At 32.0% G+C, this 12,807-nt stretch overlaps 1 protein-coding gene across 17 annotated transcripts; it reads right to left on the minus strand.

Annotated features, from left to right (window-relative positions):
• On the minus strand, window positions 5,797-11,188 carry LOC110265170. Of its 17 annotated transcripts, none has more exons than XR_002351465.1 (12): window positions 10,991-11,188; window positions 10,657-10,770; window positions 9,851-9,916; window positions 8,833-8,851; window positions 8,636-8,701; window positions 8,541-8,556; window positions 8,384-8,445; window positions 7,572-7,628; window positions 7,225-7,371; window positions 6,307-6,465; window positions 6,150-6,222; window positions 5,797-5,970 (listed from the first exon to the last, which is right to left on the minus strand). XR_002351465.1 is itself a non-coding variant. In XM_021108041.1 (11 exons), exons 4-10 carry the CDS (start codon window positions 9,862-9,864, stop codon window positions 6,196-6,198), a joined length of 261 nt encoding a protein of 86 aa, XP_020963700.1. In that variant the 5' UTR covers window positions 9,865-9,916; window positions 10,657-10,770; window positions 10,855-10,926; window positions 11,008-11,181; the 3' UTR covers window positions 5,797-5,970; window positions 6,150-6,195. The 17 variants fall into 17 exon arrangements, 4 of the variants coding, with proteins under 4 accessions (XP_020963700.1, XP_020963701.1, XP_020963702.1 ...); XR_002351464.1 differs by having other exon boundaries at window positions 11,008-11,186; XR_002351466.1 differs by lacking the exon at window positions 6,307-6,465 and adding an exon at window positions 10,855-10,926 and having other exon boundaries at window positions 11,008-11,186.

Raw genomic sequence — 12,807 nt, forward strand, 5'->3', positions numbered from 1 at the left:
TGCTATCTCACCCCTAATTTCCTCCAAAACCAATAATATGCACACTTTCCTGCAATTCCTAGGGAGAACGACCCTGGATTAATACTTCCGGTTATTTAGATTTGTATTGTGACAAACCTTTTAAACTTTGATTGAGGATTAATTGTTGGTTTGGACTATGCTTGCAACGAAATTCCTTTGGTAAATTCTAGACCGACATTTATTCTACATCATTCATTCAACAACAACAATCTATAAGTGAACTCTTTCTTTTTCTTCATAATTTTCTTTCTTTATTGCCTACGAATATGAATAGATTTTTTTTATTGGTATGAAGTCAATTTTTTTATAATAGTAATACGTTTTTTATCTGAAATAATTTGTATCTGTTACTTATAAGTTACTATTTTAAAAAAATTAATTGGATTGTGTTGCTGATGTTCTTGGATTTTTTATTTTTTTATGATAATAATTTTTTTGAATTTATACAAATTAGAACAATGAGTAACAATAAATCTCAAAAGCAAAAGGCTGCATGGGATATGAAAACTATTAGGCATTTTATCAAAGCTTGCTCTGCTTAATTATAGATCAAATAGTTCATCACATGCAGCATAATTAGTTTTAGTTGTTTATTTGTGTATGTATATTTCATGTGACTATATCTCTTTAAGATCGATTTTGATATTATCAAATTTGTATTTCAAAAGAAATTAGTAAAGTTTATCTTAATTTCATTCATATACTTATATTTAGACATCATTTTATATACATGTTTGAACTACTACAATACACAATAAAAATAATCTCCTAATCACCTTATCACACATGCCAATTTGGACAAGACACATTACCAAAAAAATGGTCTATGGTCACAATTAATAGCTAGTGAAAAGGGTGACCATAGATTTATGGTCACAGTTTTTCCACTGTGGCCTATTTTACTGTAACCATAGATCTATTATCATAGTTTTTCTAGCTATGGTCACAGTTGTAGTTTTTAAATTCTGACACTTTAGACCATGTTTTTTTACCGTGACCATATGTTACTCTATGCTTATGCGTAAAAATTGTGACCATAGCTTGATCTATGGTCACCCTTTTGTAAAACCGTGACCATAGTCTTATTTATGGTCACAGTTTTAGCGTGACCATAGCTTATCTGTGGTCATCCTATTTTAAAACCATGACCATAGCTTACTCTATGGTCACCCCTAGAAAATTATACCGTGACCATAGCCTACTCAAGGTCACCCCTATTTTAAAATGTGACGATAGCCTATTCTTTGTTCACACTTTTGTAAAACCATGACCAGAGGTTGATCTATGATAACGGTTTTAGCGTGACGATAGCTTATCTATGGTTACCCTATTTTAAAATCATGAGCATAGATCGCTATATGGTCACCCTTTTGAAAAATTGTGACCATAGCCTTATCTATAGTCACGGTTTTAGCGTAAACATAGCTTATCTATGGTCACCCTATTTTAAAACCATGACTATAGCTTACTCTATGGTAACCCTTTTAAAAAACCGTGACCATAGTCTTTTCTATGGTTACGGTTTTTAGCGTGACCATAACTTATCTGTGGTCACCCTATTTTAAAATCGTGACCATAAGTTACTCTATGGTCATCCTTTTGAAAAACCATTACCATAGCCTTATCTATGGTCACCCTATTTTAAAACCATGATCATAGCTTACTCTATTTTTTGAGATTTATTTTTTTTAAAGCATAATCACATCCCAAAATTATGGTAATCACAAAATAGGTCTAAAAAAGAGAAATTCAAGAAATCTAAATAATAAAATTTACATTATAAGCTAAATATATTTTTAGTCCAAATAGCACAAATCAAAATAGGGTGTAATTTATCCGTTATATGTAATACTGGGTAAAGTCTCTTAAAAAAAAGTACAGAAGACATCAAAATATTACATCTAGATAAACTTATCCTGCTAGATATGCTTCATCATCACTATATCTTATTTGCTTCATATTTGTCATATCAACTTATCCTGCTTCATTATCACTATTGCAACTGGAGTGTTAAATGTCATATTGGATTAGATGACAGTTCTTGTGAACTATTCGATGCATTTTTGACAAGAGTGATTAAAGATGAGCTTGATAAAGGATTTGCAATTGTGATTCCTTCTGCATGATATACATATAAAAAAATTGTAAATTATTATGAATTATTGTGTATATACAAAGGAATAATGTATGAGAGAGCACATGGCACAATTCTCAAATTCTCATATTCTTAAAAGTCTATGTAGTCTAAACTGCCAGAATATTACGATCAAACAAAAAATAGACTAGCAGAATAGAAAAGCCATGCCTACCTTTACTTTGGTGTTAAGGTGATTATGTATGCAATCAATAAAGTAAAATGAAATCTCATCGAATTTGTTATAGGCCTTTTAAAATCACCACAAACAAGATAAGCATCGTACAAGCCAATACACCAAACTGGCATGTTACAAATATGAAAATTTCTGCTAGTGATTAAAACATAGATTGTATTTATACCACACAACAAGGTAAAATGACATAACAACATAGACCTTAAACTAGCAGATCAATTTTTCTAGCAAATCCATCAAATAGACTAAACTACCAATTCAATCCAATGTTCTATATTTGCAAAGTAAATAAATAAATATGATGATGCTGATCACAATCAACAACACATCTAAAATAAAATTTTCAAGACAAAACAATCAAAGAGTTTTGAACATTATGCATCATATAATCCCAGTAAGATATTGAGAAATAAACTAAAAAAATTACCAAAAACTAGGCTATTTTACTCACATGATTGTAAAGGCACTCAATCAGACAACACAACATAAATAATGCCAAATCATCGTTAAAATTAAAATTAGTAAACACATTCTATAAGGAATGGATAATAGCCCACTATCAAATCATTCATACTAACTAGTCAACTACAAAAGAAAAGGAGGTGAAAAAGATGTCAAAACTTAAACAATAAACAGCAACAGTTAAGACAAACATAATCAAGAAGTACTTAGCTAGCATTAATGTGCATACACATTCAGTGCTTTTTAATGATTGAGTAATTAGTAAAAAAATGAGCAACAAAATAAAAATAAAATTCTAAATTAAAAAATACATACTTAGTTACTAATACATTGCATCAATTAACTTGAGCAAAGAGATTCAGCTTCGTAAGTTACTAGTAAATGTAGCACTTAAAAAATTGGAAGAAAAATATAATGTCACAAACGTGTTAGAGTGAGATACGTGTTTGTGTGAATCGTGTTAGCAACGAGACCAAATTAAAGTATTGATATTGTAAAAAAGAGAAGAGTCATCCACACTTGGCAATAATGTGTGTTCATACTTAGCTTCTGATTGTAACGTTTATTATTTTTTAGACATGTAATGAACCATACCCAAACTCCTAGGTAGGAAACCTGAAATCACTTAACGCACATATCACGGCATCGAATGGTAATAAAAGAGGATTAAAAATGAGCGATTTTAAGGCCTAGGAAGCATGTTTTCAATCATAGCACAAAATTATGAAGGGAACTTAAAAATATGCAATTTACATGAATAAGTGTGACGATAGTTGACAAAATCCACTCTATTCGATACAAAATAAGTCATAAAATAGTGGTTCATCAGTAGGTTAACATGTTCAATAGTAAGCTCAACAACAAAAACATGTGTTAGTAAGCTCTTGAAACAAAACAACATGTACCTAGTCATATATGGTTTCCTTAGTGTGAGAGCTAAAAAACCAACTATATATCACCAGAAATTTCCAAATTATTAATATTAAGCAATCTATGGAATTAATTTTTTTTATTTCTTTATTGGTATGATGATATTTTTTCTTGGTCACGTAATTTTTCGTGCTGCTGATAGTGGCCCAATAACTTACAAATTTCACCAACACAAGGTCTTATAATCTCATGTAAGTATAACACAAGAATCAAATAACAAAGGAATATTCAAATTATTACTAGAAGATGCATCTTCTTGATTAAATCTAATATTTTTGCCCATACGAAAAGAAAATCAATTTCAATAATTTACGGCAAGAAACCTAACATCAAGAACAATTGAAGTAACATAACAGTAATAACAACATAACAAACAAAACATAAAAACAAGAAGCAACCCAACAACAAGAACAACTAGACAGCAATAATTACATAGCACAAAATTTAATAAATTCAACTAGAAATAACTAACACGGCAACAATTAGCTACTTACTAATTTAACAAATTAGCAACATAGCAGCAAGATTTGACAAATACAGCAACTAGCAGCAAAGCAAAAAGTTTAATAAATTCAACAAGAAACAACTAACACAACAAGCAAAAAGTGAACAACATAGCAACTATCAAATATCAAAAAAGACTAGAGGATTAACCTACAGAAACTGCGTGAATGATATAGTTTCGGGAAGCAACATCACCACAAAATGTGATTATAATGACAAAAATTAACATGTCCTAGAAACTTTATCTAATCTAAAAGATTTAAGTTATGAGATTACAACTTAAAAAAAACATTAAAGCTCAATTTGATTTTTAGTTTAGGAATTTGGTACATTGTTAAGCGAAGAGGTCAGAGGAAGAGGGAACAAATATAGCTGAGCACGTAGACGACGCAAACGGAGAGAAGAGGGAGACCAACCATGGTGACGATACAGACGGTGAGGCAGCAACGACTGCGAGCAACGCCGAACGAGGAAGCAACGATAACGACAGATACATGGGGAACACCATCATGCGACAACGTAGTGCAGTGAGCCACTATAAGAGGCGACAACGTCGTGCACTCAATGATGACGCAGGGAGCAGTGTGGTGGTGGTGGCCGGTGGCTGCGAGAAGAAGACCCCTCTCTGAGTGTATTAGTGAGTGTGTGAGTGAGACATTGAGAGATTCAAGTGAGGGAAGAGGGAATTCGGGTTTTTTTTTTTTAACAACGGCAAAACGACATTTTTAGGTCACTCTCAAAAACCGTGACCATAGACACTACAAAAAAACTTGGTAATTACGGCGGTTTTTTAAGGTTATTACGGCGGTTTGAACCGTCATTATTACCTTGAACGGCACTCAAGAAAAACCGCCATAATTTGAAGCGCCATTTGGTTATTACGGCGGTTTTCAAAAAACCGCCACAATTACCTGGTTAAAACGGCGGTTTTTGAGTTGGTTAAAATGGCGGTTCAAACCGCCGTTATTACCTGGTTAAAATGGTAGTTTTTGAGTTGGGTTAAAACGGCGGTTCAAACCGCTGTTATTTCCAGGATAAAACGGTATTTTTTTATTGGTTAAAACGGCAGTTCAAACTGCCATTATTTCCAGGATAAAACAGCATTTTTTGTTGGTTAAAACGGCGTTTATGAACCGCCATTTTTACTTTAATAGAGTGACATTTTTGGTTTGTTAAAATGGCATTTGAAACCGCTGTTTTTACAGGTTAAAATGGCATTTTGAACCGCCATTTTTACCCTGATGAAGCATTTTTATTGGTTAAAATGGCATTTGAAACCGCCATTTTTACCGAATTAAAATGACATTTCTTGCTGTTTAAAATGGCAGCTACAAACCGCCCTTTTTACCGAATAAAAGTGACAATTTTTATCATTTAAAAGGAAATTTTTACAATCATTTTTATCGCGTTAAACAAATAATTTTTTGATTAAAATTTCACAATAACAAAAAATTATAATCCATAAACAAAATATTATATAGCTCATGAACAAAGTATTAAACATAATATATGATTTTTTAGTATTGGGTATAAAAAAAAATAATTCGTATACAAAGTATCAAACATAATATATGATTTTTTAGTATTGGATATAAAAAAAAATAATTCGCTATAAATATACAACTATAACAATTTTTTATATATACACAAGACTAACGTTCACAGAAGCCAAGTTTTCATTACATAAATTCTTGTAAAATCTTTGTTCCAAGTAATCAGTAATCTGCCAAGAAAAAATACCAGAAAAAATTAGTAATGACAATTCAATATTAAAAATAACTAAAAAGAATTAGAACCTAAATTAATTCATCAATATTTGTTTATATATAAGATATCCCAAGACTGAAATTAGGTGAGATTGTGCACGAATAAAAAATAATATACGACAAATATTTTTTTTACCTAAATTGATTCCTCCACACCCTTTTCTTTTAGCTCCTCAGCTCTCTCAATGAAGCCAGGCACATGCTTCAAGCTGTTGCAAAATGAAAGAAACTCAGATCTCAATATCAAAACTTTATAAAAAAATTTACATAACTCAGGTGCAATTATATTTTACATTTGATTGTTTAATTTTGTGAGTCCAAAACTAGTAGCTTTTCTAATTCATGTAGAGGAGAATGCATCCCAACTATATCATCAGATACACTTGATGATTGTTTGGGACTCACTATGCTTGTTACCTCTTTGACTATTTTCAATCTCAGCAGATTGTGACCTAAATACACCAAGAAAAAAACAGAGAACACAAAATCTTCAATTAAGACAGTACAAGAAAAACTACATATCAATGAACCATAATTATTCAATGAAAATTTTGTAATATCTTAATCAATGTTAATTTATACTCGTCTTCTAAGTATTGCTTATAACTCTTTGGTCTTGATGGAACTCACCCAAGTGTGCGTATTTTATTTTGTTTATTCATGTAAATATATCAAAACAGATTAAAATAATTTATCAATATATACGGAAGAGAGTAGCTTGAAAACTTAAGATTTACTACATGGGTAATAAAAAATAGAATAAATTTAGTTGTTAAGATATAAAATTCAATAGATGGTATAAAAAGGATCAACTGACAATAAGGACAATTAATAACACGTTACTAGTTACTACGAGCTACAAGAATGTGCTCAAGACAACTCTTGTACGGATCAAAATTAGGATAATACTATGGTGTATTATATATTTATATCTTTCAATGAAGAATAAAAATTATTTATTTAATAAAATATCACTCAAAATAAGGTATAGCTTGCGATTTATACATCACCGCCTAGAACACCTTCTGAGTGCTTGCATTTTGTCATTTCTTATATAAAACCAGTTTCTTTCTTTTTAAACTATGAGAATATAGAATAACTAATCTATAAATTAATTTATAAGCAGCTCAAAGGTGTAGAAAGAGACTGCAAATAAAGGTGTGGCTAGTGCTATAACATGAATAGTTGATAGAGAAGACCACAATCAGAACCTGTGATCCTTCAATAGCTTCCAGAAGGCCTGCTGATATAGGTCCTCCTTTCAGAGCCTAGTATCATCCCTGAAGGCAACTATGCAGTGTCTGCAGAGAGTTGCATAAAGATGATTGGTGAAGTTGAAGCGAGTTTCCCCTTTGAAACTGACAAACACGTCATATTTCCAATTCTTCTCAAGACACAAGGGGCTTTGGATTCTTATATATTGATAATTAATTAGTATTTGATTGTTTAATTATTTATTATGTCCAAAAGATAATAGGGTAGTTAACTAATGCTACAAACAAAATCTTTGAAGATGCTTAGACAGTGAGCATACATAATAAGAACACATGAGACTAACCTCTCCTACTATACTTTTTACTTCTGGAGTCGCTTGTTTGAACTGAAAGCACTGATCCTGAGATTTTGTTAACCTCATACAGCAATACAGCCAAGAACAGGAAACAGCAATTATGCCAACATTAGAAGGATGATCAACAAGTGTCCATATGAATAAACCAAAATATCAATTTATACATTTTGGATTTGAAACCATCTTAATGCTATGCTTGAGTACAATTTCATATCTAAATGGCAATCTATTATTTGCACAGAAGAGGTAGCAGTGTGTCTATTGCTATGGGGGTTGGGAGGAGCAATCAGGGCAACTGCTTCTGCTATGAAGACTCTGAATTAAAAGATAAAAAACTGTCATCCATTTTAAATCACAGGAAATATTCAAATTATTAAGCAAGCTCTACCCAACTGCTAACAAAGAAAATCTGGGGCTTTCGAGAAAAGTCGACTAGTAAAGAAATATATTTTCGGTTCAAAATACTAAATAGTGGTCAAATTGTGACAAAATCCAAAGTATAAATCAACTTCATGATCTGTATAAAACGTGACACGATACAAATGGACTGTGGGTGGATTTATCTTAATCATTACTAAAAAGCTATACAATACATAACACATCCATTTGTATGATTATTTATCAATTTATAATATTTTAGTCACCATATCACTTACTAGCACAACTAATCCACAGAAAAATGACTCAGGTCACAAATAACTAAGCCTAGGTCAAATCAACAATAATTCAGTTAGAGAGCAATAATATAACATCAAGAAGAAAAAGAAATACTTTAACAACCAAAAGCTCCAAAGTTTCACCTCAGTTTCTGATGTACATCTGTTAGCTGCATTTGTAGAAGCCTTACTTGATGAGTTAATTCCTGCATGTGGAACATTTTTGTTGTTTAACTTCCAACTTAAATTTTCTAAAGCTATTTTAATCATGATCATTGTGATGTTTATGAAGAAATTGTACCTCCACAGTTTGACTGCTGTAAGATGGAAAAGAAGCAAAGTCAGACCCATCAAAAGCTCTTAAAAAGTGACAATTCAACTATCACAATAACTTACCTTGAACCCAAGAAATCCTGTATTTTTACATTGTGATCCAATTTCTTGAAAGGTTTTCTTTAGTGCCTATATTTTAAACACAACCAGAATGTTCAGCATCACTAATAAAAGTTCAGAGGAAACATGAAATATGAACCTGATGCATCAAATGCACAATATATAGAAAAGACAAATGTGAGATGAAAAGAATGTCTTACTTCAAGACTTTCCAATTTCCTGCTCAAATAAAATGGCAAAAAGAAGATTAGTTCATATATAATCAAAAAATGAAAAAGAAAAAACACAACCTCAGCAGAAAGTTTTGACACATTCAACCTTTAAACCTTTCAAAACGATAACCAAATAATTTTTTGTTTTGACACATATGATCATGGATTTTAATGCAGTCAATTATATGTCACACTCAGTTTTGGTGAGTTTATATTGTGTCCGCATCACATATAACCTCTTGTATTAAATTTTTCATCTAATATAATAACGTCTTGCAAGTTGAAGGCAAAGCAAAAGAGCTCGAAACAAGAGAGAAGGAGTTTAAAAGCCAAGTGGAGGAGTATGCATTAAACAAGGAGAATTTTGAGAAACTCAATTCAGAACAAAAAGCAACAGATTCTATATTTATTAGCACATATTGGAAGGTAACAAACACTAAATAAACTACAGAAGAATCCCTTAGAATTATGTAGATTAAACCTAAACAGAAGCTTAGAACTTGATAACATAATGTTTCACTGTGTTACTGGAAGCCCATCTGTCTAGAAGTTGAAAGCATATAAGATGGAATGATTTATTAAAAGGAAGGGTACAAATGTGAAAGACAGAGATCCCACATGGCACTGATGATTTCCTCAGGTTTAAACAATAATTTCTCAAAATCATTTCCTGATGATTTTTCTACATGGCACTGATGATAAACCCAATACAAAATATTGAAAATTTTTCCAACAGCATCAATTTTCAGTTAGCAATTCTTTAAAAGTTTAAATGAATTTGAACTGGAGTTTGCTTTGACTAAATATGCTGTCATCTGGCACCAGAAGCACCAGAAAAACTATAAATTCCATAAAAAGCTAAAAGAAATGTGCACAGTTAAGAGTTGACTTGACTAAGAGACTTAGAGAAACCCTTCCTTAGAGGATGAATTTTAACAGAGTTAAGAAAGCGCATATGAAAGGATCAATTGAGAAAGAAGATAAAGAAGAGTCGAGAGAAGAGTACCTGGGTGGAGCCATGGAAATTGAGAAGCTGGTTTCTGCTTTCCTGAGAAGCTAAAATTAAGAGTACCTGCGTTTGTGAAGCAGTTGAAGATAGAAGCCAGAAGAAGAAAACACACAGAACCCAAAAATATCATAAAGAATGAAATTAATTTCATATATAGTTTATGAAAACACACAGAACCCAAAAATAGATACTATAGTCACTTCAGAATATGATAAATATACATCCTTGTATCTCAGAGTAACTACTAACTATACAAAATTCAATTTAATATAGTATAGGAAAATCAGAACTAAAAGATCATTTAAGTAAAAATGGATGCCAAAAGTTCATATTTAAGGGAGGAAAAGCTATGCCAACTACACCAACACCATCATATAGTTAACTTGCAACAGCACACTCTTAACTCCTTACATCACCAACCAAGCACCTAACAAATTAACTAGCTAACTGTAACCACTTTAATTAATTCCTAACAGCCGACTATGTCAGTTATAGAGTTGCAAGGGAAAAAAAGAGAAGAAAATTTAGCCATCTCAGATAAACAGAGTGCAAATATAAACAATCCAGAATAATTTTAAGAAGATAACAACGCATAGAAAGTTAAACACGAAAAATCCAAACCTTAATAAGTAATCACAAATAAGGATGTAAGCTTTGTGAAACTAAGCTATGACAGATTTTTTCTGAGATCTGAGATCGGAGATCAGAGAAACACCTTAATAGAAGTAAGCAATAGAAGATCTGAGTTGAGAGAGAGAGAGAGAGAGAGAGAGAGAGGAAGGGGTAAAGTTACGAAAGAAGACCTGAGATCGTCGACTGGTTGAACAGTATCACCCCAACCGGTCCTCTGTAATCGGCGTCAATCACCCCCGCACCAACGTCAATCCAATGCTTCAATGGAAGACCCGATTGCGGAGCTGCAGAGAAACAAAAACCCCCATAAATCAGCACCAAAAATAATTTTGAAACCCTAACCCAAACAAAAACGAAGAAATCGGTGCCTTCTGGAATCAAAATACTGAGGTTTAGCCACCAGAGCCTTGCCTCTCGCCGGAATCTTCGTCTCCACAGCACTAACAGAAAAAACAAAATAAAACAGCATTTGTCGAAGAGGAGAAGTAACTGTTTCAGCTTAACTTGAGAGAGAGAGGTACCATGGAGGGATTGTAACCGGCGGAGAGAGGAAAAGCCCTAGAAGGAAGAACGGCGTTGTCGTAGAGCTTCTTTACACGGCGGAGAGAGGAGAAGCCCTAGAAGGATAGATAGAAGGGAGATGAGAGCGTCGAATGTGTTTCGTTGAATGAGGAGGGGTTGGAGTTCTTTTATTTTATATACGTGGGAAAACGGCAGTTCAAAACCGCCATAATTACTAGAACCGCCAAAATATACAAAGCCAATTCCAGCAGCAACGAAAATTGCCATAATGGCTGGATATTATGGCGGTTCTTTAAAACCGCCTTAATATCAATGCCATTTTAAACCCTTTTTTTTTGTAGTGAGACTCTTTTAGGTCACTCTTCAAAACCGTGACTATAGACCTTTTAGGTCACCCATCAAAATCGTGACCATAGACCCCTTTTATATCACCTTTTCATAAAATCGTGACCATAGATCCTTTTAGGTCACCCCCAAAACCGTGACCGATAGACCCTGTTAGGTCACTTCCAAAAACCGTGACCATAGACTCTTTTAGGTCACTTGCAAAACCGTGACCACAAATCTTTTTAGGCCACCATTTTTTAGATATATTTAAATTTTTAGTTTTTTAAATCATTTAATAATATTTATTATTTAAATACATTTTGGTTAATATATATTTATATAATAATATTTACACTTTTCAAAGATTACATTTAATAATATTTAGCTTTTGCATAAGTAATATAAAAAATGGAATAAATTATTTTTTGTTTAGTAATTTTACATTTTAATGTGATTTTGGTCAATATAATTTAAACATAATTCATTTTCTCGAAAACATAGTTGACAAAAAATATCTAAATACAAATTACGTTGGCACTCGTCTAATTGTAATCAAAATTAATTTTGTAAAAATATATTCGTATCAATGTCCATTTGCAAACGTTAATTCATACACATATTATATAATATAGATCAACCTTTTCAATGTAGAAATTATGTCAACTACCAAAAATGAAATAAAATTAAAAGGGCTGTTGTGACATTATCTGAATTTATATAATAGGCTCAACAATCGATATCTAAATTAAACAAATAGCTATACTTCGTTGCAATTAAATACTCTACAATCATGGACGCTTTTATTTTTCCTTTCCAAGGTCTGCTAATTAATTTATAAGCACAGGCCAGAAGTTATCGGTATGAAGTCCCTATCACGATTACCATCTCTCATCTTAAAGTTTGGTGAATTAGAAATCGTCGACAAAGCTCAAATCAAATTCAAATAGGTGACGTCGATGAGGTTCGTTTGAGATAACAACAATATAATTGTATGTCTTGATCTTTACTTCTCCACTTTTCCCTAACACTATGTTTGCGTAATTAACTTGACGTGATTTTTGTTCCTTTAAAATCAATACCTAAGAAGGAAGGAAATTGCTAATTAATTGTTACTAGCTAAACTCTTCTGTCAATCTATAATCAACAAACTAATAAGCCAAAATGTATCAGACCAAAAGCACTAAAAAGCAATATATATATTGTTAACAAAGCTTACTTTGTTCTAATTCTATTTCGTAAAGGTCAAAACTCAAGTGAAGTCGACTTTACGTGAAGTTGATACCTCAGAGCTGTTAGATGAAAATTTAGTCAAATTAGTCAAATCATCTAATGACTCTCAGGTATCAACTTCACGTGAAGTCGATTGGATCTGAGTTTTCACTTTTCGTAAATCATATAAGAGTTAATGGTATCAAGTAATTAGTTTTTAATTATTCTATATTAAACGTAGTATAGGATATTATTATATTCTA

The sequence above is a fragment of the Arachis ipaensis genome, chromosome B07 (assembly GCF_000816755.2).
Source record: "Arachis ipaensis cultivar K30076 chromosome B07, Araip1.1, whole genome shotgun sequence".
Lineage (NCBI taxonomy): Eukaryota > Viridiplantae > Streptophyta > Magnoliopsida > Fabales > Fabaceae > Arachis > Arachis ipaensis.